This window comes from Danio rerio, chromosome 17 (assembly GCF_052040795.2).
Source record: "Danio rerio strain M-AB ecotype USA chromosome 17, GRCz13ab, whole genome shotgun sequence".
Classification (NCBI taxonomy): Eukaryota; Metazoa; Chordata; class Actinopteri; order Cypriniformes; family Danionidae; genus Danio; species Danio rerio.
The window spans coordinates 57861388-57887556 of record NC_141037.1 but is presented as its reverse complement, the minus strand read 5'-3'; the positions used below and the strand labels follow the sequence as shown (position 1 = coordinate 57887556).

The 26169-nt window shown below is 39.4% G+C and overlaps 1 protein-coding gene and 1 long non-coding RNA gene across 2 annotated transcripts in view; one reads left to right on the top strand and one right to left on the bottom strand.

Annotated features, from left to right (window-relative positions):
* LOC147840079 (uncharacterized) overlaps positions 1–26169 on the top strand; it is a 408477-nt gene that overhangs the window by 63517 nt on the left and 318791 nt on the right. The gene's annotated exons all lie outside the window — the stretch shown is intronic.
* flvcr2a (FLVCR choline and putative heme transporter 2a) lies at positions 246–24225 on the bottom strand. The gene is given in 10 exon segments (NM_001442818.1): positions 246–1428; positions 5207–5265; positions 6897–7008; positions 7795–7900; positions 9168–9278; positions 15137–15240; positions 17691–17758; positions 18174–18314; positions 20072–20213; positions 23497–24225. Coding segments are annotated over 10 exon segments (1413 nt in total). The 5' UTR covers positions 24007–24225; the 3' UTR covers positions 246–1368.

The window sequence follows — 26169 nt, the reverse complement described above, 5'->3', positions numbered from 1 at the left end:
GAAATGTGCTGAAACAATCTTCCCTCCATTAAACAGAAATTGGGGGAAAAAAACAAACAGGGGCGCTAATAATACAGGGGGACAAATAATTCTGACTTCAACTGTGTATGTATATATATATATCTGGCCTTACAGATCTGGCCTTACACCAACCCTTACAGGAACCCTCTGGACAATTTTAAATGTCAAAAGATGCCATTAAGTATTATTTTCATTCATAATGAATTACAAGGACAAAAGGCATGTCCTCGTAAATCACCTCAATGTTGTAAGGTCTTCACCCATGTCGTTGTACAATTGTGTATCCTTGTAAACCACATAAACAAGTACACACACACAGACAATGCAGCCCACATTAATCTCACTTCAATCTCAATTGATCACATTCATCATTCAGTGAACACTGATATGTTTATATATATACACACACACACACACACCGGCCACCTTACACCTGTGCAATTGGAGAAACGTTGCTGCTCTGATGAGTCTCCATTTCTGCTGACACATTCGGATGCTCGGCTCACAATTTGGCCTCAACAACATGAAAGCATGGATCATCCTGCCTTGTATCAGCGGTTCAGGCTGGTGGTGGTGGTGTAATGGTGTGGGGGAGATTTTCTTTGGGTTCATTAGTACCAATTGAGCATCAACGCCACAGCCTACCTGAGTATTGCTGCTGACCATGTCCATCCCTTTATGAGCACAGTGTCTCCATCTTCTGATGGCTACTTCCAGCAGGATAACGCAGCATGTCATAAAGCTCAATCATCTCAGACTGGTTTCTTGAACACGACGATGAGTTCACTGTACTCAAATGGCCTCCACAGTCACCAGAGCTCAAGCAGCTTTGGGAGTGCTGAAGGCAAAAGGGGGTCCAATCCGGTAGTGGTAAGGTGCACCTAATAAAGTGGCCGGTAAGTGTGTGTGTTCACCCAAAAAATTGAAATACACAGTTAATGTACTCACTCTCAGGCCATTAAAATGTAGGTGCCTTTCTTCAGTGAAGGACTTGCTGAATCGGTGGTCCTTGGCGATTTATACAATGCAAGTCAATGGTCACGTGTTAATAAATAGGCATGCACCAAATTATCAGCCACCTATAATAATAATATTGCGATCTCCAGCATCGACATCTTACCTGAACACATCTACAGCAACACTTACTGTAGCACGCTTCAAGTGAAAAGTAAAAGTCAGAGGAACCGTCGTGCCAAACACACACAGCACAACAGGTTCAGCCTCATTCATGAAGAAAGCTAGTGAAGTGGTCATAAACCAGACTTCTGGAATGATTCAATGCAGCCCACATATAATCCGAATAAAACAAGTGTTGTGTTTTCACTCCTTGTGTGTTTCATTGAGTCTTTACATCTTCACCTCTTTCACCGGTAATGTTTCTCCATGTTGAGGATGAACAGATGAGTCCTAAAAGAAAAGAAAGAATATAAATTCAGCAATCCATTCACAACCACCACATGATATATGTTCACTATGATATCAGTTACTTTAAAAAAAGTGAGTACACCTTTTTGAACTTAAAAATGTTACGTTGATTTAACTTAATTTCTTTTAATTACACATTATTCAAAAAGGTAATGGTTTGCACTCATCAAGTAATTGCTTCATACTGTTTTTATTTGTACGTTCTTCGGGAGATTCAAAAACGCAAACGTTTCGGCACAATGCCTTCCTCAGGGTGTGATACAATCCTCTCGCTCCACCCTTTTATCCCATAGTCAATTACACTGCGTCAATAGACGGCCACTCGATGATCTCATTTTCATTTCATTATTCCATGATTAACCACGAAAGGACCATTAACCTTCATATTTAAAACATTATTTCACAGAGTAACAGCATCTCACTCATCATCATCTGCCAAGTGTACATCAACACAATGAAAATCCGACAGTCCAAAACATTACAATTTATATTTGTTGTATTGTGTCAATGATCTAGACGGCTACTCGATGATTACCAACAGTCTCTTTTTCATTTCAATATATCATAATCAACCACACGAGAAATACCCTTACCTTCAAAAACATTATTTTATAGGAAAATAGCATGTCACACACACACACACACACACACACATATATATATATATATATATATATATATATATATATATATATATATATATATATATATATATATATATATATATATATATATATAGGGTATTTCTCATGTGATTAATTATGATATATTGAAATGAAAATTGTTTATTTATTGTAAAACTGTAAAACCACTGCAGAAATGTTTTAAACCGCAGGTCCGTGTCATCTACAGTACAGATACTTAATAAATAACCTGCTATAAATGAAAAGCATTAGCGTTTGCTGTGTGTTTTGTTTTTACAAGCTTTTGAGACATAACATAAATTCTGCTTTTAAATAATAGGTCACCTATAGCTTTCATCATGAGGCTGTGTTCAAAATGACATCAATGTTTTCAAAGTGCACTGCGAAGGGAGCAGTAAGCATGAAGATCGCTAAAACTGAACTGTAAAAATACTTTGAAAGCAGATGACACCTAAGAGAGATGACCTTAATGCTTCTTTAATCATTCAGAGTTTAAATGTTAGACTGTTCTAAATGAATAGGGCATAGGGGGGATAAGTGGGAACAGAACACAGCCAGGAACTCTGTTTCTAACTACAGCTTCAGAGGTTTGCGAATGTTCGTTGGAACGATGGATTTGGAAAATGCCAAATCATCAAACTATGTTTGTAACGATGGAACAAATTAATTAGCGTATGCTATTTTTTTTTATTTTCACAAGCTTTGGAGATGTAACATAAACTCCAATTTTAGATAATAGGTCACCTACAGCTTTCGTCATAAGGCTGTGTTCAAAATGACATCAATGTATTCAAAGTGCACTGCGAAGAGAGCACAATAGTAAACATGAAGATCGTCTGGATAAAAATAATAATAATAATTTTTCCCCTTTGAACACAATTTATTCTATTTTTTGAAAGATATTTTGGAGCAGTAAACATGTCAGGCTGAATAATTATTAAATAATTAATAAATAATTAATAATTATTGACTTCTGCTGTCTTCGTTTGTTTAAAAACACTGACTTCTTTGCAATTTAAAACAGCATCTTTGGATATTTTGTTTCCGCTGGAGATACTGTTGTCCTAAAAAACAGAAAAAAATGTCAATAAAAATCTTACTCATACCTTAGAGAAGGTATTACAGAAAATTTTAGCGGTGTTAACGTCTCATGCCTAGTGGTGTTCATATGTCAGTTCATCAAGTGCTGAGGACGAGCTGAATTTCAGATATGGTCATGTGTTTAGTTTCCAAAACTAACTGTAAATCGCCAATCAGACCGGGCCATCTGACCAATCAGAGCAGAGTATGCTCTAGGAAAGGCGGGGAATGGAAAACAGAACAGAACTAAAGCTTCAATAGATATTATGAGAAAATAAAAGCATAAAATTGTATTTACAAGGCCACCTGTGATGCAAAAATCACTTTTATGAGGGTTTAAACCCAGTTGTGTGTCAGCAGTGTGTGAATATAACCAGAGGCTAATCCAGGGGTCGGCAACCCAAAATGTTGAAAGAGCCATACTGGACCAAAACAAAACAAAAACAAATATGTCTGGAGCCGCAAAAAATTAAAAGCCTTATATAAGCCTTATAATGAAGTCAACACATGCTGTATGTATTTATATTAGCTATATTAGCCTACTATAAAAATGATTTAGTTGGCTACAAATACATAATGAGCCTTCATGGTTAAATGTTCATTTCCCTGCAGTGCATCCTGTAGAGAATGACGCGCCACGTGACTACTCTGTTGTACGATGCCATCTCAAGTTTAACTTAATTACAATATTAATGCATTATGTTTAATGTTCGAGTTTAACTTCATTACAATATTAATGAATTATGTTTAATGTTCAAGTTTAACTGCATTACAATATTAATGCATCATGTTTTGCTTTGATGAAATTAAAAAAATGCAGTAAAGAAATCAGATTTTTGATGTTTTTTATTTTGAGGATTCGAAAAAGCAACATCAAAATGAACGTGCATAACGTGCCCCTTACTGGGAATGTGCTCAACAAGGAAGGGTCAATCTCCAGGGGTGTGTGACAAGGAAAGACAGTGTCGTTTTTTCCTTTCGCAACTCGCAAAATCTGCTCCCAAATGCAGTTTGCATATCAACGATCGCACCTTGTAAATAATCACCGTTGAGTGAGTGATCGGGATGGGCTTCTTTGAATTCTCTCAGGGAGGGAAAATGAGAGAGTGTGCCCCGCTGTACATCTTTGGCAAAGACAGCTTACGAACCATGGCACATCACACAGCCGCCGGATTGTTTACAACAGTACCTGCCTATTCCGTATGTCGCAGGCTATGACGCAAATCTTCGTTGACAGAAATGTTGAAAATAAATATTCTACACACTTTTACAGCATTGGAAAACGTTAAGATTGTTTGTCCTCCTATAGAAACCATATTAAAACAAAAATATATTTACCTCCCCCATCGTTTTCCATTTTCAAACATTTTTTGAAAAAGCTCCAGGGAGCCACTAGGGCAGCGCTAAAGAGCCGCATGCGGCTCTAGAGCCGCGGGTTGCCGACCCCTGGGCTAATCTATTAACTGTATTGTTTATAATAAGACTTGATAAGAACAGTCTGGCTGAAAGGGCATCCGCTGCATAAAAACTTGCTGGATAAGTTAGTGGTTCATTCCGCTGTGGCGAGCCCAGATTAATAAAGGGACTAAGCCGACAAGAAAATTAATGAATGAAGAGCAGTCTGCAGAAACACTTTGATTGACATTCTGCCTTTTGTACGTGTCATCAGAGGGGGAAAGCCCCGCCCACTAGTGACCATCTTTCCCTCATTAGCATAAGATGTCAGACTTGTTTTTGAATCTGCCACTATGCTGGCACACAGGCATTTGTAGCTCCGCCCTCTTCTGAAAAGAGCCCACTCGTTTGCATTTAAAGAGACAGTCACCAAAACGCCACAATTAGGATCAAAGCCTAAAAGGGTCAGTTTCAGAGAGCAAGAAAACATGATCTGTGTGCTATTTTGAGCTGAAACTTCACACACACACACACTCTAGAGACATTACATCTTGTGAAAAAGAGCATAACAGGTTCCCTTTAAAGATTGGTTCCATTTGCCTCATGATGGACAGGTTGGAGTGAAAGTGAAACACACTCACGGCATTGCCCCCGGTCTCCTGGTTGGCCTTCTGTCGCCGCAGGTCAGACTTTATGAACGCTGTGAGGAAGACAGACATCAACTCAGTCTGATAATGGAAAAGTTAAGTGCAACATTCTCTGACACAATTCTTACAGTTCACTGACATTTATACATTTGTCAGACGCGCTCATCCAGTGTGACTCTCTCTGCCTTCACTGCGCACACTATGAGCCTCATCCAGGAAACACCAGCAAAACAAACTGCTGCGTTCACCATTGGCAAAACCATTCTGACGTGCAGGTGAAGTCAGAATTATTCGCCCTCCCTTTTTTCAAATATTTCCCAAATGATGTTGAGCAGAGGATTTTTTCACAGTATTTCCGATAATATTTTTTTAGTCAGGGTAATTAGGCAAGTCATTGTATAACAGAGGTTAGTTCTGGAGACAATCCAACACTAATATTACTGAAGGGGCGAATAATATTGACCTTAAAATGGGTTTAACCAGTTAAACTCTGCTGTTATTGTGCTTGTTTCGTGATTTTGCCTACCCACATTTAAAAGCTTTCCAAATCCACATGCAGAGGTGTAAACGCAAAAATTTTGGTATCATTTTAAAGAAAACCCTTTGAATTTTCATAAAACACTATTGAAAGTGTTTAAAATAACTGTATATGTCGTCTGTGTTATAATAAACACCTAAAAAAAGAGGTGCTTTTTGTATTTTACTTTCATAAACTCAAATTCGAAAGTGCACCTTTTAGGTTGTGTGTGGTCTAGCGTGCTGTAATTCATGTTGGTGGTTCCTGCACATGTCTGTAATCATAGGAAGAAAGACAAACATCTCCACCATAATCTATGCAAAAGTTATTGTACTCTAACTGATGAGAGGTGCTGTACAAGCCACAGGGAGCGATCATTGTTTTCATATTTCACTATTCTTTTGTTTGATCAAACATAATTCACTGTGTTTGGAGCACGTCAGACATATAAAAAGATTACTTATGCACATCACCTCAAAAACAGAGGAGATTGGCCCTGAAGCGCACAGCATAAGGTAAGAGATGACAGCTGTCTGTGCTATCTGGGGCTGCTTATTGATCATGAATGTATTGTTTTCACTTCTGCACCATGGAAACACCGCGATTCATTCAACAACTGTTTGATATGTGAATATAATTCAGTAAAAAGAATGCTAGAGCCGTATGAGCACCGGCAAGAGCTTTCATTTGAGCTATAACTTGCACATGTGTCATATGAAAAATATGAAAATGAACCAATGTTTAATACCCAGCTCGGATATCCAAAATACTGTGTATTTAAGTGTAAATAACTTTTGTACAGTAGAATAAAAACCAAAGTGATGCATATGAGCATAAAATATAGATTCTACACTTTCAAACGAAACCTCTTGAGGGGGTCTGGTGCAACGCTAGCCCTTTAAATCTTAAAGCGAAAGTGGATGACGTCTTGCACCCGGTTTAAACAATTAAAAACTGCTTTTACTCTAGCCGAAATAAAGAAATCAGACTTTCTCCAGAAGAACAAATATTATAGAAAATAAAGTAAAAAATTCCTGAATCTGTTCAACATCATTTGGAAAATATTGAAAAAACAAAATTCACAGGAGGACGAATAATTCTGACTTCAATTCAGTACAATTTAATTTGTTTGTCATTTACAGTTGAATTGAACTGATGTGTTTGTACCTGTCATGATGGAGCCGATGAGCAGGAACACACAGAGGAAGATGTTTCCGGCTAGTGTGCCGAAGTGATCAATGATTTTGCCTTGAATGATGGTGAATGCGATTCCAAACACCTGCACACATCAGAAACATCATCAGCATGTGTGTATCGCATAGAGCAGGGGTTCCCAAACCTTTCAGCCCACCACCCCCAAAATAACAATTCCAGTGACTTGCCACCCCCAAAATCCTCTTTCAAGAGTTCACACTTAGCTGATGATTGATTATAAAGCTTGTTCGGTATGCTGTCCCGATAGAGAGCCTTGAGCTAATAAGATCCTCGAGCCCGGGGCTCCCTCCCGTTTGCAAGGGAGTTTGAGCTTAGGTAGATCTGGAGAACTCTCCTGCTGTAGTAGCTAAAGAACAGATAGTGATCGCTCTTAAGAGATAACCACTTACTAAGTCTATATTGCTGATTTGGGTTAGTCAATTAACTTAAGTTGCATGCTTTAGGATGATGGGAAACCCGGGGGAAACCCACACGAGCACAGGGAGAGTGTGTAAACTCCACACAGAAACGTCAGCTGGCTTGGTAATGACCAGAATCGAAGACTATCTTGCTGTGAGGCAATAGTGCTAACCACTGGGCCACCGTGCCACCATCTAAAGAAGGTGGAGTAGGGGTGGAAGGGGGGATTGTTCAAAACGAAGATCACTGTGGTATGAAACCCAGGGCATTTATAGTGGCTTAGGAGTCGTCTGATTGGTGAATGATGAATTGGATCATATGGGGCCAGCAAGCAATCATCAGCACTGAAACTGTATTCATATCGCAATGTCTATGGCAGAAGAATTCAAAGAGTTTTCCAATATCGTGCAGCCCTAAAAGTGAGTGATGAAATGATGTTCAACCGATTGACCTGCGCAGAGCAGTTGAGCAGTCCTGATGAAGTTCCCTCAGACTCGGGATAGGTGAGCTCCACGGCGAACTCGAAGCCCAGCGGCAGATAACCCGTCATGAAGAACCTGAGGAGAGACCAAACTCCAGAATCACAACAGCACTGCTTTGATCAGTCATCATAATCATTAGATACATACATACAGGGGTTGAGAAATGTATCTGCACAACTTAGATTAGGGGTCACCAACCCTGTTCCTGGAGAGCTACCTTCCTGCACATTTCAGTCGCAACCCTGACCAAACACACCTGTTTGTAATTATCAAGTGCTGCTTTAGGTACTATTAATTGGTTCAGGTGTGTTTGATCAGGGCTGGGACTGAAATGTGCAGGAAGGTAGCTCTTCAGGAACAGGGTTGGTGACCCCTGCCATAGACAATTGCTTTCAGATGACCCCAAAGATAAAAGTCTAAGCGGGTCAGATCGAGAGACCCTGGGGGCCATTCAACTGGCCCACGACGACCAGGAAACTGTTCATCTAGGAATGCTCGGACCTGACACCCATAATGTGGTGGTGCACCATCTTGCTGGAAAAGCTCAGGGAACGTGCCAGCTTCAGTGCATAAAGAGTGAAACACATCATATTGTAGCGTGTTCAAATATCCAGTGGCCTTGAGGTTTCCACTGATGAAGAATGGCCCCGCTATCTTTGTTGTCTATGGTGTGAAGATACGAGATGTGCAGCACCTGAAACTACTGATAATGGAAGCCTGTGCTGGCATTTCTCCTGCGGTGTTGCTATCAGTGTGTGAAGAGTGGGAGAAGAGGCTTGCGTTGACAATCCAACACAATGGGCAGCACATTGAACACATTTTATAAGTGGTCAGAAATTTGTAAATAACTCATGAAAGAATAAAGTTATGTTAAAACCGAGCACACCATTGTTTCTCTTGTGAAATTCCCAATGAGTTTGATGTGTCACATGACCCTCTTCCTATTGAAAAAAACTGAAGTTGGATCCAAGATGGCCGACTTCAAAATGGCCACCATTGTCACCACCCATCTTGAAAAGTTTGCCCCCTCACATATACTAATGTGCCACAAACAGGACGTAAATATCACCAAGCATTCCCATTTTATTAAGGTGTATCCACATAAATGCCCCACCCTGTATTAAACCACAGGTCTTCTCACGGTTTGTGTCTCATTTCGTGAGCCGACTGACAACAGTTGTTCGCTCCCTCTCCTTCTCCCCTGCTCTGCTGGCCACGCCCACTCCTCCCTCTGCTCGCAGAGCTCCACGCCCATCATGATGCATTTTTTTTTTTTATTCTGAGGTAGACTTAACCTGAAAGAGGGGGGTTTCATGGCCCTTTAAGAAAGTTCATGTCTTACCCCAGCACCCCTGACGTGAGGAACACGAGCCACAAATGACCCAAGTTCAGAGTGAAGGAGTAGATCAGCATCCCCACGAATGACAGAAGATACACTGAGAGCGTTGTCTGCCTGAGAAGACAATGAGAAAGACAACAGTAATTATTCATTCATTTATTTTCCTGTCGGCTTAGTCCCTTTATTAATCTGGGGTCGCCACAGTGGAATGAACCGCCAACTTATCCACCACATATTTTACGCAGCGGATGCCCTTCCAGCCGCAGCCCATCTCTGGGAAACATCCATACACTCATTCACACTCATACACTTCGGACAATTTAGCCTACCCAATTCACCTGTACCACATGTGTTTGGACTGTGGGGGAAACCGGAGTACCCGGAGGAAACCCATGCGAACACAGGGAGAACATGCAAACTCCACACAGAAGCACCAACTGACCCAGCCGAGGCTCGAACCAGCAACCTTCTTGCTGTGAGGCGACAGCACTACCTACTGCACCACAATTATTTTTTATTATTACTATTATTATTATTATTACTAAGCTCTCACAGCCAAGAATCAATACATAATTCTGCTGACTAAAGCCCAGTCAGATTTTCCTACCTGCCATTACAATTCCATAATAATAATTCCTTACATTTGAAGAGCACTTTTCTGTGTACTCAAGGTGCTTTACAGATGTTAGGAGAATCTCCTCATCTGTCATTGTTTTGGTATCCTTACTGTATGTGGACTCCTTATTAACACAAAGGGCTCTATTTTGAGGGTCCATGCGCAGAGCGCAAAATGCAGGGCGCAAACGCTTTCAGGGTGTGTCAGAACCCATTTTTGCTAATTTACGGACAGGAAAATCCGCTTTGCGCCGTGGCACATGGTCTAAAAGGGTTGAGTTTATTTTCTTAATGAGTTATAGGTGTGTTTTGAGAATAAACCAATCAGAGTCTCATCTCCCATTCCCTTTAAGAGCTAGCTGCGTCACGCCAAGAGCGCATTCACTATTTACAGGACGCAAAGTAAGTCTAAGTGGAAAAACTGAGCATTTCACAAGCAAACAGTTCACAGAAAACAGTTAAACAGAGCATCTACTGCGTGAGAATGAGAGATAATGGATCTACTTTCACTTTCGCTCCTGGATAGGGAAACCTTTACGCACAGACATCAATTAGTCTATAAATAATTAATTTTGTTTGTTAAGCGCAAATATTCGTTTCAAAACTATTTCTAAATTCAGTTCTAATTTCCAGCAAACGAATAAATGAACAATAATAACAAAATGTGCTCAAAAACCTGAGTTATATCCTAAAACACATGCTGTGCCCCATATGGTCTAAAACCTGACAGGTGGGCAAATCTAAGCTTGTTTTTAATAAAACAAATATAAATATGGATATAATAAATAATACTGCTAATAATAATAACATTATACAAAAGCAAATTGTTATGAATGAACTGAAAAAGCCTCCCGAGATGAAGAAGACATAAAAGCAGTGATTTTTCATATTTATGTAGGCTAGAAAATAATATGTTTTGTAATATTTTAATCCTTTATATTTATATTCTATATCTATTCTTATTATATCCTATATATATCCTTAATATTTACATGTTTTCATATGTAAAGATATTTGCCTATTGCTCTCTTGTGTGTATTAAGCAGTGTGTAAGCGAGGCGCAACTCTGCGCTGGAGTTTAGACCGGGTTAGTTTTGGTCTAATGAAAAATCTATTATAGTTTCTCAAAATAGCGACGCGCCAGCAGTGCGCCTCAGAACACCTTCCTTTATAGACCAGAACGCCTATGGGCGCACATATGAGCGCTAATGCATTTGCTATTTAAACAGCGTAGCGCAACGCCTCAAAACCACTCTTGCGCCAAGCTGAAACTACCAAACAAGTATTGCGCCGCGCCTTGCGCCACACTGCGCCGGGTGTATGATAGGGCTCTAGTTGTTTTGAAATGGGCTGAGTTATTACCATTGCTACATTAGCATAAACAAATATTGAAAAATACTTAAACTTTAAAGCGTTAGAGAGGTTGATGCTATTCAATAATCCTGAGTTAACATTAACTTACAATGAGTAGTCGTGTTTTTATTAAGCAATGTTATAAAGGGATAACAGTTAAGTCATGAAAGTCAATGCAGTGCATAAGGTTAACTAAAGTGGCATCATTATTGTAAAGAACTATCCTGTTTACTTGTGTATGGGACATGTTTGCTTCGTCATGCACAAATACTTCAAGGAAAAGCAAGTATGTCCTAGTAGTAATAATAACCAGCCTCGGTAGAAAACAAGATTCCTCTGTGTCCAAGTAGTTCAGTAATACCTTTAGCTCTCTCTAAATAAACTGTGTATTATGAGGAAGCTCAGTTCTGTACAACCACGCGTAAGGAAACATCCCTGTGCTGGGATCCGCCGCGGGCCATTCTGACTCCAGAGATTACAGAGCCAAGATGATGTGCGCTCATTGAGCAGGCACTTTCACAACAGATAAAGAGAGAAGAGCCTTCATCACGCATCCACAGACAATAAATATGAGCGATCGTCTATTATATAACACTGAAAATATAGAGAGGTGCATGGGAGATCTGTAAAAACTGAGAAAAGTGATCATAATCCACACTTAACAGAGCTTCTATATGAGTTTGCTGTTGCTTCTATTTCTGAGAGTACAATAATGCAACTTTTTGAAAACTCTCAGAGTTTGAAAAGATACAACATGTCATTCTGAATACCGCAAAAATTCCAATGATGAGCATTTCAATCACTGAAACATACAACGTTCCAACCATTGTAACATTCCAATGATGAGCGTTCCAACCAGTGGAACATTACAATAATGAGGGTTTCAACCAGTGAAACAGTCCCATGGTGAGCGCTCTAACCAGTGGAACATTCCAATGATGAGCATTCCAACTATTGGAACATTCCAATGATGGGTGTTCCAACCATTGGAACATTTCAATGATAAAAGTTCCAACCAGTGGAACATTCCAATGTTGAGCATTCCAAATATTGGAACACTACAATGATAAGAGTTCCACCATTGGAACATTCCAAATATGAGCGTTCCAACCAGTGGAACATTACAATAATGAGTGTTCCAACCATTGGAACATTTCAATGATAAAAGTTCCAACCAGTGGAACAGACCAATGATGAGCGTTCCAACCATTGGAACATTACAATGATGAGCGTTTTAACCAGTGAAACAGTCCCATGGTGAGCGCTCTAACCAGTGGAACATTCCAATGATGAGCATTCCAACTATTGGAACATTCCAATGATGGGTGTTCCAACCATTGGAACATTTCAATGATAAAAGTTCCAACCAGTGGAACATTCCAATGTTGAGCATTCCAAATATTGGAACACTACAATGATAAGAGTTCCACCATTGGAACATTCCAAATATGAGCGTTCCAACCAGTGGAACATTACAATAATGAGTGTTCCAACCATTGGAACATTTCAATGATAAAAGTTCCAACCAGTGGAACAGACCAATGATGAGCGTTCCAACCAGTGGAACATTCCAATGATGAGCCTTCCAACCAGTGGAACATTCCAAGGATGAGCATTCCAACTATTGGAACATTTCAATGATGTGCATTCCAACCATTGGAACACTACAATGATAAGAGTTCCACTATTGGAACACTCCAATTATGAGCGTACCAACCAGTGGAACATTCCAATAATAAGCGTTCCAACCAGTGGAACGTTCCAATAATAAGCGTTCCAACCAGTGGAACGTTCCAATAATAAGCGTTCCAACCAGTGGAACATTCCAATGTTGAGCATTCCAATCATTGGAACATTTCAATGATGAGCATTTCAATCACTGGAACATTCCAATGATGAGCATTATAATCACTGGAACATACAACATTTCAACCAGTGGACCATTCCAATGACGAGCGTTGTAACCTGTGAAAAATTTCCAGTGATGAGTGTTCCAATGATTGGAACATAGCAATGAGCATTCCAATCAGTGGAACATTCCAATGATGAGCATTACAATCAGCGGAACATTCCAAAGATGAACGTTTCAATCAGTGGAACATTCCAATCATGAGCATCACAATTATTGGAACATTCCAAAGGTGAGTGTTCCAATCAGTGGAACATTCCATTATGTGTGTGTAATATACTTTTAAAACTTTTATATTGGATGTGATTAATTGTGATTGTTTGACATCATTCTCATCCCAAAATATTTAACATTTTTATTTCCAATTATTATTACAGCTGATGAAACAATCACAGAATGATTGACAGAACACTGGCTAGCTATCATAATAGACAGAATGTAACTCGTTAACGATAGTAGTTAAGTTATAATAATGAGTAGTTTACACATTATAAGGGCCACAGGCAAGTTTTGAGTTTATAATCTCTTTACTTGGCAAAAACTGATCATGTTGGGATCTACAGTTCATTGTTGGCCTTTATTGTGTGTATTGTTCAAATGGACTCCTCTTTCGTTATGTTAGTGGCTATTTTTGCCCCATTGACTTGCACACTAACACAAGCAATATTTATTCAGCTGTATAGTCAAATAACAGGGTAAGAATAAAGTTTGCAATGAGTAGCTATTGTCACTTTGGGTGATGCTTTAACAGTCACTAAATGTGAAGAGAGTTTTAAACCCCTTGACACATTCTTGAAACAAGGTCAGCAGGAGTAATAAACCCTGTTACAGCAGATCTGTCCTGGTAAATCCTCTCACACATGACGAGATTAAGACAAACAGAGGCTCTATTATTGCAGGAAAGAGCATTACAGGCTGCTTTACATGAGTCAAAGTTAACAGGTTTAGTCAGAAATGTCCAAGAAAGAAAAAGTCAGTCTATCATTGGTGCATAATGCAAAAATAATAATGCAGAATGAATGTATTTAGGAACTTTCACTCCAAAGTAATGTCTTGTTTACAATATAATCTTATGCTGCATTCCTTTTGTATTGAACAAAAATAGCAATAATAAAAACAATTGTTCAAAAACAGCAACACATTGAATTAGACATGAAATTTAGACTGAAAAAAGTATTTAATAAACTGTTTTGTTTTATTTAAAGATTTAAAAAGTGTTTTAACATTGTATGGTTTTTTGATGCTAAATGAATGCAAAAGCATATTAAATACAGAAGATTAAATAAACATCATAACATAATCATACACCAGACAAAAGTCTTATGGCCTATCCAAGTTTTAGGAAGAACAATTTTGATGTTGCCATCCACTCTGCAGATCTCTTGCATGCCCCCATACTGAATGTAACCCCAAACCATGACTTTTCCTTCACCAAACTTGACTGATTTCTGTGAGAATATTGGCCCCATGCTAGTTCCAGTAGCTCTTCTGCAGTGTTTGTGATAATTGGGATCCTTCTGCCACTTTTTAAAACGATCAACTAGAAGTTGATTCATTATGTGTTGCTCTTTTGTCTTTTGACTTTTGTCAGGTAATGTAAAATATATAGAAATTATTTAGAAACTTTCACTCCATAATTCCTGGTATATTAACAATTTTGAATTAAATGTTAAATTTACACTGAAGTAGTACTTTCTAAACTGTATTTTAGTGTATTCTCTAGTGTATTAACTGTATTTTTAAACTGTATTTAAAACTATATAAATGTCTAGACATTGTATGTTTTTACAGAAATAATGCAAATGCAACTGAAAATAACTATAAATAATATTAAATATATACTAATAAACCATTAACTAAGACTTTTAGCTTAATAAACTACTTATTAGCTGCTTATAAATAGATAGTAAGGTTTAGGTGTTAAGATGTAAAATAAGATCATACTTTGTAAGTGCTAATAATCAGTTAATATATTCCATGTATTTAATAAGCCTGTAGTAAATGCTGTGAATCGTTACTTAAACTAAAGTGTCACAGAAATGAATGCTGTAAATATGTGGAGCTCATGGGAGACAGAAATAACAGATTGTCTTACTTGTAAGTCTTGGTTTTGTCTAGCCAGACTCCGCAGATCAGAGATCCGACCACTCCAGCGACTACGAGCGTCAAGCCAATTCTCCCAGCATTCACCTCTTCACCCTGCGCTTCACACAGACAGCTTTAATACAGGTGCACCTATAAGACCTGGCTCTCAAGCCAGCAACACACTCAATAAACTGAGGGAGATCTCCGCAAAATACACCACTTCAATCATTCGTTTTAGTCATGAAAAAGCAACCCACTGTATGCAAAGAAATAAACACTTGAAATCAAAACTGACCATATTGACTTTGTTAGGTGACAGTGATAGTTTTGTGCTGAACAATTCCTCTGTGCATGTCTTTAAAATATATATAGTTTGCTCTTGTGCTCTTTAAATTAGATCTGGAAATGCACTTCCTGTTTGTTTTTAGTTCCATTCTCTGATTAGCTCAGTCTGAGGTAGTGGGTGTGGCTAACACTCTTAACCACGCCCCTCCAGCTGTCAGTTTTGACAACAAACAGAAATGGTGAGGAGGTCTGTTAGGTTGTAATAGCTCTCCCCAAGCCCTTTTCCCCATCCTTCTGAATGAAACTTGCCTACTTTACTACATCCAATTAGCTTGCAGTAGGAAAAACAAGCCACGCCCACTGTTTCTCTAGAAATTGCGTCACAATATGAAAAATCAATGGTCAAACTTTGGGTTCATGTGGACTTTATGTAATGATTGAAATGGTTTTTCTTGTGAGCAGTATGGTCAACACAGGCTCATTTTAAAAGCGTAGTCCTGCGGACGTTTCTGGATTATGTGTATTATGTAGCCAGAGGTACGTATGGCTGCATTTCATTTTTTAAGCGAACTCTACGGGGCGTCATGACGTCGTTCCTTTTGGCGCATACCAGCTGACCGCTTACCTCCGTGTGCAGGGCTTTCCTGCCGCAAACCAGCTTGTCCAGTTAGCTTGTCGTGTACGTCGGCAGACTTGAGATGCAGAGAGGAGTTGACCACGACGACGACCGGGTTCGAGAGCAGAAATCAGGTAAAACAAAAACAGAATCCATAAAATAAAGTGAACGAGTAAACAACAGGGTGAGAATGTGGTAAAATCCGAAAAGGTGGTAAAAATCAGACAAGAGCTGCGTCCCAAATCGCACACTATACACTATGCACTCATGCACGATGTACTTACACACTCAACAGGATAGTATATGTATGTAGTGTCGTCCCAAATGGCGAACTAATGTTATTTTACTAAGCGGAAATTCGAACCGTTTCCCTGATGACGTTTGACGGTCGCCAAATCAGTGAAATAAACGACCGAATTATTAAATAATACCTGCCGTGAGTATAACCGCATTCACCATCGGGAGGCGCTATAATCACTCTCGTAGGAGAATTTTGCTTTCACCATCCAAAACAAATAAAGTTATCCAACATGTGCGTCCGATAGCTCCGCCCCTTCTGCTACGTAGGCAAACTCGTGGTCGTTGAGTGCGTGAAGTGTCCATCATTACACACTTCATTGTAGCAGCTGAATGAGTGCATCATCTGGGTAATTAAAGTGCACTTATTATTATTAGAGTTTTCAGTGTGAACACACTACTTACACTATTTATACTACAAAATGGCGTAGAATAGTGCACAAGTATGCGATTTGGGATGCAGCTAAGGACTTTTCTTTTTCTGGACGGAACTGGTTGAGTTTAGGGAGGGAGGAGGGTGAGTCAGTCGATTGGTCGGATCCAGTCATTCAGCCAGTCAGACAAATGGCTGGTCGACAGCATGAACAGCACTCACAAAAGAAATTTGAGATACAAAAAAGCCCTCACAGCAGCTTCTCACGGATTCGCGAAAACAAAAACTGCAAAAATACATAGTTCCCGGGACGTATTTCGCAAGCTCCAAAAACGTCCAGAGGACTACGTTTTCAAAATGAGCCTGGGTTGCAAATTGCTTATCACTGCAAATCTCGTCATGTAGTGTGTTTTTAGGACACGGGATTACAATGTAACCAGCTCACTTAATGTTTACGCTCGTAATATTTGTATTGTATGCTAATTAATAACTACCTCATGTGGAACTCTGAATCTGCGTCTCATTTTGGAGTCTGCTGTTGTCCACCAGAGGTTGCATTTCGGTCACAGATGCACACTCTGAGAACCTTCATGACTGAATGAAATACGCTATTTTCCACCAAGGCAACCCGAGGTGGTGAAATATAATTGGCTAAACTGGCAATGGGCGGGTTTAATGACCAAAACAAAGACAGCCGTTCCAATGTAACGCACATGTTCAAAGCAGAATATCTGATTTCAGCATTGTTTTTTAGATGAACACGAATGTTCACTGAGCATGATTCTGAAATATCTGCACACACATTATGGTGTTGTTATGCTTTAGAAGAGTCACACTTACACATACAGCACCTTTATGTAAATAAATCTGATCCTTTTGGAGCTTTCGGTGTAGCTGCCTTTTCATAAATATTTGCCTGCTTTTTATTTGGCTGAGCACCCATGACATCTACTTAAAATATGTCAAAAAGGACATGGTAATATTTTGACTCACGGGGTAATGCTCTATTATCATCCTGTTCAACAAGGTGGACACTGCATAGAAAGAGCCGACATTCAGTCCTGGAAAACAAGAAAGAGGGAAAAAAGGATGACACTTTAGTTTAAAAACACATCATTTATTGCTGATTTATTACCTGCCTATTATTAGGATATGAACTGTTTATCAGCACTTATAAACTATATGATCTCAATTTACATCGAAATACCTAAACCCAACTACTACCTAACTAATAAGCAGCTAATTAGTAGTTTATTGAGCTAAAAGTCTTAGTTGATGGTTCGTTAACAGTTTTAATTGTACTTTAAAATAAAGGGTGAGCGAGAAAAATAACTATGAGGATCATGCACTGTTATCTAAAATAAAAAAATCACATTTGTTTCTTAAAATAACCTTGGTCTGTCCTCTATAGTGATGGTTACTGTATAATAGTGCAGACACAGCATGCTAAAAATCCTAATAATTAGTGATGAGCACCGTAGCTGATGAGGAGGAGGATGAAGGGTTTGTTGCACATCAGTCTTGCGATGGACGCCAGGTATGAGTGCTGTCCCGTAGGCATGTTTCTGAGAGCGACCTGAGCCAGAGATGGAGGTGTTTCGGGTTTCTCCTGAAACACTGAGACACACGGTCATTCAAACACGGGCAAATACAGATCCAAATATTTATTAATTCCCACACATGAACCAACATTAATGAGTTTACTACTATTGTAAGAACTCAAAGAGATCATGAGGGATCATTTGTGCTTCATTCAACACAGGCACATTATGGATATGTACCCCTATATACATTTCTGGAGAGCGCCGAATACATCCCAGGAGATACTTATTTTTGTTGTTTTTGTTTTCTGTGATTCCACCAGAGGCCGCTGTGTATGCTCAGATCTCAAATTTCTCTCGGTTTGAAGTTAGAAGGATTTGCTCTTGTGTGTTTTTCTTTTTCACATTTAGGAATTGTTCACAGTATTTCCTCTAATATTTGTTCTTCTGGAGAAAGTCTTATTTGTTTTATTTTGGCTAGAATAAAAGGAGTTTTAAAGCCATTTTAAGGTAAATATTATTCGTACCTTCAGCAATATTAGTGTTGGATTGTCTCCAGAACAAACCACTGTTATACAATGACTTGCCTAATTACCCTAACTTTACCCTAATTACCCTAGTGAAGCCTTTACATGTCACTTTAAGCTGAATACTAGTGTCTTGAAGAATATCTAGTCTAATATTATGTGCTGTCATCATGACAAAGAGAAAATAAATCAGTGATTAGAGATGAGTTATTAAAATTATTATGATTAGAAATGTGCTGAAGAAAAATCTCTCCGTTAAACAGAAATTGGGGAAAAATATACAAGGGGGCTAATAATTCTAACTTCAGCTGTACGTAATAATAACGTTAGTCACATTCATGGGCGTAAATCCCGGGGGGGACGGGGGGACATGTCCCCTCCCATCCAAGGGTTGCCAACCCACCCCCCCCCCCCCCCCCACCCCCCAAAAAAAACATTTTAATTATTAAAAATTAAATCTCTCAATTTTGAAAACTATATGTACATATACCTAAAATAATTGTCTAAGTAGAAAGAAACCCGCTTTTATCATTTTAAATGCATTTAGAAACAGTTGAGTTCCCCCTCCCCTTCCTTAGATTGGTTCGGTGCACTCTGTGCTTACTCATCTCACCTACTCAGACACTGTGGCTGCGGCTGAGTTACTGTTGATTTCAAGTAAGTAAGTAAGGAGGGGGTTTTTAACCCACCTTAAAGCGATTCTCCTCAATGTAGTTAACACAGACTCTTTCATAAATTAGTTGCGGCAAAAAAATGCTGATTAAGGATGTAATTGTCCATGAATCTGCTGATTAAAATTACTTATCTAGTTAGCGTTAGCTTGTTGCTAACGCTAATGCCGTTTCCCATGCATTGCTTCATTTGTGACGACTTGGCATAATGTTAACTTAACGTTAACGATTACAATTTGCATATTATTAGTTGCGTATTTGCCAAATGAGCACTGCTACACTGTGCACACTAACCCCACTGTATATTTCTTCAGGAGTCTTGATTGTAAACAACACAACAAACAATGCAATAAATAGTTTTACAGAAAAATTTGCTGTCATTGAACCTGAGAAAAACTTTGAGAATAATAATAATGATGAAGTCTCCATGCTATACTAATAATTATAATGAAACCATTTTTAACTGCGGGAACATATCTTTATTAGTAAAATTCAGCTGTATTATTTGTGTCCCCTTCACAAAAATGCTCGAAAGAATTTTTATATTTATTGTCCCCCCCCTTACTGTTAAATCAGATTTACGCCCATGGTCACATTAGATGTTCATTTATGTTGTTGAAAGTCAACCTTCTTACCAAACACCACCAGCAGAAAGATGAGTGTGGCCACGGCGGCTGTGATGTAGAACATGATGCTGATGTGTTCGGCCAGTTCACCCATGTCCTCCACATTCGGCACGAGAACTGGCGGGACCAAGAAGCCAATAGCAATGCCAAGCTGAGGGGGAAGGACGTAAAGAATTAATTTGATCAGATTTTGAAAACTTATTAAACCTCTTTCGCTATGTTAGTGATGACGTGATAAATGCAAGTAAAGGGGTTCAGTGTAAGTATATGGATGTGAATGTGTTCACTGACAGTCAAGATGATCCGAAGTTCCCGGATGAATCTGTTATTTAGAGATTGAAATCTGTGAATATTTTGATCCTTGCCTTGCTTTGTTTTGTTTGTTTATTTACGTTGTATGCTGCCTGCCTTTTGACCATACGCTTGTTTATCGACTCTGGATTGCCCGTATACATCTGTTTGTTCCTGTATTGACCATTGCTTGCCTGACTATCCCATAATAAATCCTGCGTTTGGATCCACACTTCCTTGTCAGCGTCCCCAATCACTTTACAGTCTTAAAGCCTTTTTCGATGGGTTATTTTCACGATTTATGATGGCATAGCAGTCAAAATAGGACAACTGAATGGGACAAATTCTGGACCTTTGTCAGTGAGGGGTGAGTTATTCATACCACCCGAACCCCCCCTCCCCCCAGCTACAGGCCTGTATATTAATAACACTAGCCATATCAATAACCACTGAGCAGATTTTTTAAATAATAATTATAATAATTCCTTACATTTATATAGCTCTTTTTTGGGCAGTCAAAGCGCTTTACACAACCCAAGCTCATTCTTAAAACGTAGCCCTGCAGAAGTTTCTGGAGACCGCGATTTACGTGGCCAGAGGTACGCATGGCTGCATTTCGTTTTTTCAAGGGAACGCTAAGGGGCATGTGACCCTGCTCCTTTTTACGCTTGTCGGCTGACGCCTCACCTCGGTGTGGAGGGCTTTCCCGCCGCAACCAGTTTGTCCGGTTAGCTCAACGACCGGGTTCGAGTCCGGGGAAGAGCGGTTCCAGAAATCAGGTAAGACAAAAAAACAGAATGCAAAAAATAAAGCGAACTAGTTCATGATGGGGCGAGAATGCGGTGAAATCTGAAAACGCGGTCAAAATTGGACGAGGGTTTTTCTTTTTCTGGACGCTGGCCACCCAGTCAATCGTTCAGTCAGTCAGACAGACGGTTGCTCGACAGCGCCTCCGACGGCTTTACACAATAGCAGCGTGGGTTCGAACGGCGCTTGCGAGAGGCGTTCGAGATGCAAAAAGGCCTCTAGCTGATTTGCGAAAACAAAAACTGCACATATACGTACCTCCCGGGACGTATTTCGCAGTCTACAGAAACGTCCACAGGGCTACTCTTCCAGAATGAGCCTGGGTTGGCTTTACACATGGGGGGGGGGGTCCTCATCCACCACCAGTGTGCAGCATCCACCTGGATGACGAGACAGCAGTCATATTGCGCCAGACCACACACCACACACCAGCTGATTGGTGGAGAGAAGACAAAGTGATGAAGCCAATTATGATATGGGGAGGGTTAGGAGGACATGATGGACAGAGGCCAGTGGGCAGATTTGGCCAGGTAGCCGGGGTTAAACCCCTACTGGGATTTTTAACGACCACAGAGAGTCGGGACTCCGGTTTAACGTCTCATCCGAAAGACGGCGCTCACTGAGCAGTAAAGTGTCCCCGTCACTATACTGGGGCATTAGGTCCCACACAGGCCACAGGATGAGCGCCCCCTGCTGGTCTCATTAACACCACTTCCCGCAGCAACCTAGCTTTCCCATGTGGTCTCCCATCCAGGCACTAACCGAGCGCAGCCCTGCTTAGCTTCAGTGGATGACCATGTGAGAGTTGCAGAGAGCTAGCTGACAACAGTTTTAACCAATTCACTAAAACACACACTCTGTAATTAAAATAAAAACACATATTTAAACTTGCAGAACACAGCGAGACAGGATTAATTTAACAGTTTAAATGCAACCGGCACACACACACACACACACACACACACGTTTGTCTAAAATGCACATTACATCAAAGCTATGTACAGCAAAACCCTTTATAAAAGTGATGTGGAGAAATACAGTGTGCTACAAACCACAGGGTCACGCGGGTCATGTTTCATTTCAGAGCTGGTTATTGAGAAATGCATGTTAGGATTGGATCTAACATTTCAGACCTTCAGTGCGGTAAAACCTCCACCTCTTCATTCACATGCATTAGACTATCAGCATGTCAGTGTTTTTATCTCACTTACTCAAAATCCTGCCCAGTTCATATCAAAATACAGGCATACACACCCTGCGGTCTGCTCTATACTTACACTTCTGTATCTTACTGTCACACTGAGAGTGAGCGTGACACAAATAGTTACTGAATGACAATAAAGGAGAGGAGCTGACAAGAGCGTGAGATGTCAAAGGGAGAATGCTGAGATTATATTTACACTTGATTAAAGTAATTAATAATGTAATTAATGTTACTATGATCATATGTGAAGCTGCTTCGACACAATCTACATTGTAAAAGCGCTATACAAATAAAACTGAATTGAATTGATTATATCAACCTACATCAACCATGGGCGACATGGTGGCTGTATATTACTCTACAAAAACCTGCAGCACATTTTCTGTTATGTTACAGACTTATTTCTCTACATATTACACATTATATTATTACAAAAAATGTCAGTAAAAGTCACTTTGTTAAACTGTAGAGATGAATTTTCAACATCAAAGGAGGACAGAGCAGAGATCAACATCCCATAATGCAATTCACAACCGTAAACAAACACTTGTAAATCACACAGATGTTCACTCAACAGTTATATAAGTTATATAAACAAGACAATGCGACAAAAAAGCATGTTTACGCTACTACAATTGTTCATCCAGCAATCAGCCTAGGATGGTTGGCTGGTTTTAGCTGGTTGACTGGTTTCAGAGGGGTTTTGGCCATTTCCAGGCTGGTTTCCAGCCATTTCCAGCCTGGTCTTAGCTGGTCAGGCTGGAAAATGACCAGCTAAATCCAGCTAAAACCAGCTTGACCAGTCTGGTTTAAGCTGGTCATAGCTGGTTTGGGCTGGGCTCCAAGCCTGGCTAGGCTGGTCAAGCTAGTGTTAGCTGGTGATCTCCCAGCCTGACCAGCTAAGACCAGGCTGGAAATGGCCAAAACCCCTCTAAAACCAGCCTGGTCGACCAGCTTAAACCAGCCAACCAACCTAGGCTGTTTTTTAGTAGGGATTTTTAAGGGAATTATGGAACACAGATGATTAATCCAAGTACTTTGCTGTATTTTGGCTAAAAACACTGTTAGTTACTTATAAGTAGTTTAGTGTGAGTCTCCACTTGGTGCTCGTGCGTCGTGCGCTTTTACGCACCTGGTTTCCGAACACGCCGATGGCGCAGGCGGTGGACACCTCATCGGACCCGAACCACACGGACGCCACCTGAGACGGCATGCCCAGGATGAAGACCTGCGCGCAGGAGCAGGCGAACTGCCCAAGCATAGTGACCCAGAACAGGCTGGGTTGAACGCTGGCCACTTTGATCCAAGTGCCCGCGCAGTTGATGGAGGCGGCGAGCAGCGCGACCACCCGCAGCCCCTTACGCTCCAGCAGCCAGGTCACCGGGAAGATGAATGGGATGTAAGTCAGCATGTAGACCATCGACAGCCAGTCAACGGCGAACGAGGACACCTGGTAGAACTTCATGAAGATGTTATTGATGATGCCGTACTGGATCCACTGGAACGCGTTGCACAGCGAGTACGAGCTGAAGAGCAGCAGAATGACCCATCTTCTCCGGTACAACCGGGTGCTGGAAACACTGGAGACTTCCAAGTTTCCTTCAGGCTGAACATCGATGTGATTATCAGCTTTGTCGCACATTTTGTGATGGTAATCCTGCTCTATACTTGGTAAGATCGCGCGCTTTTGTTATTAGGCAGCATTAAGGAAGTATTCCAGATTTAAGTTCCTTAAACATAAGGATAGACTTTGTTACCAGCACTAATAAAAGTTACTCAGTGCAAAGGTGAAGACAGAATAACAACTATTTCTGGCTGATTTCATGCGTGCGCGCGCTGCTCTCCACATCTGATCTGCTCTGCGCGCGCGTCTGAACGGCATGTCAGAGAAACTCCAGCACGTGATCAGCTGTTAATCATTGGTTCCTTCTCGACCGAACACACACTTGCTCAAGAAAACGAGCTCTGATATGAACATTGAACGCTAAACTTAAAGGGATAGTTCACACAACAATTTAAATTTGCGCATTCTTCACTTGTACTGTTTGGGTTCCTTCTGTTCAACACAAATGAAGATATACAAGATTTTTTTTGTTCCTACTATAAATGACAATTTTCCATTATTCTTCATTATATCTCGCTTTGTGTTCAACAAAGAAACTCATCAAAGTTTAGAGCGGAATGTTTCATTTTTGGGTGAACAATCCCTTGAAGCCCTCTGCTGGCCACAAACCAGGGGTTTAATAATTATGGGGGCATTCAGAAATTCCAGACAGTCCTAATATGCACCCTTTGTGTTTGTATTAATTTATTTTGGCGATGTTCTTATATCACTCAACCTTATTGTCAACATCCTAATGCAATCTCTGGTCCCCTTTATATTAAGTGGCCTTAGTTAACATGTACCATCACTGAAATTAATCATTTAATACTGATTGTGTAAATATTTTACGTTGTACTTATGATTGATTAAACACCTGCATGTTTATACATCTGTAATTAAGTTCAGATTTGCACGGATGTAATAATAATAGTAAAACTCTATTTGTCAGACCCTCATCGTGCAAAATAAGTTAGAAAATATACAATTTATAGGTATTATTTATACTCCAATGAATTTATTTGGGACCCCCAAATAACTTAAAGGGAAAATTCACCTAAAGAAAACCATAATTCTGTCATTATTTACTTGTTTCAAACCTTGATGAGTTTCTTAAGATATTTTGAAGAATGCTGAAAATCTGTTAACCATTAACTTTCATAGTAGGAAAAACAAATACAATGGAAGTCAAAGGTTAGAGGTTTTCAGCTTTCTTCAAAACATCTTCTTTTGTGTGTTTAAGAGAAGTCATTAAAGTTTGAAACCACCTTTGGGTGAGTAAATAGTGAGTAGATGTACATTTTTGGGTGAACTAGCCCTTTAATTCGATGTATGATTTGATATATGTGTCATATATTAACATATTTGTAATTGCAATAGTTGAAAAAAACATGTAAATGTGCATTTTGCAATATTTTGATTGGATATTTTGGGATATTTTGATTTTGAATATGTTTTAAATATATTGAATCAAAATATGAAGTTGTGTGTCGTATGTAATTTTCATACATTTACATACATACACGGTTAACAATTTCCCGTAGAATCTACTGTAACTTACTGTAAAAAAAAATCATAGCAAAAATACTGTTACATTAACAGCACCGTTTAGCTTACTCTTAATGCATTTACAGAACTGTATGTATATCTTTACTGTAAAATATACTGTAAGTTTAGTTAATATTACAGTAAAATACTGTTTAATTTAATAAAATCGTTAACAGTTCCTATATGAAAATATTCGTAATTCCAATAGTTGAATAAAAACAGGTAAATGTCAATTTTTGTAATATTTTAATGTTTTAAATATGCGAAATCCAAATACGAACTTGTTTGTCATATGTAATTAGGAAATATTTTCTTAAAGACACTGTTAAAAATTTCCCATGGAATCCCTGTAGAACCTACAGTAACTTACTGTAAATTAATTACAGCAAAAATACTCTATTTACTTTTACAGCACCATTTATCATGCTGTATATGCATCTACAGTATTGTATGTAAATCCTTACTGTAAAATATACAGTAAGTTTCACAATGCAACTTTAAAATACAGTAACATACCGCATAACTGTCCTACAGTAAAACACAGTTCAAATTACAGTTAAATACTGTGTAATTTACAAAAATCATTAACAGTTTTAAATATCTGAAATCCAAATACAACCTTGTATGTCAAATGTAATTTGCATATATTTCCATATA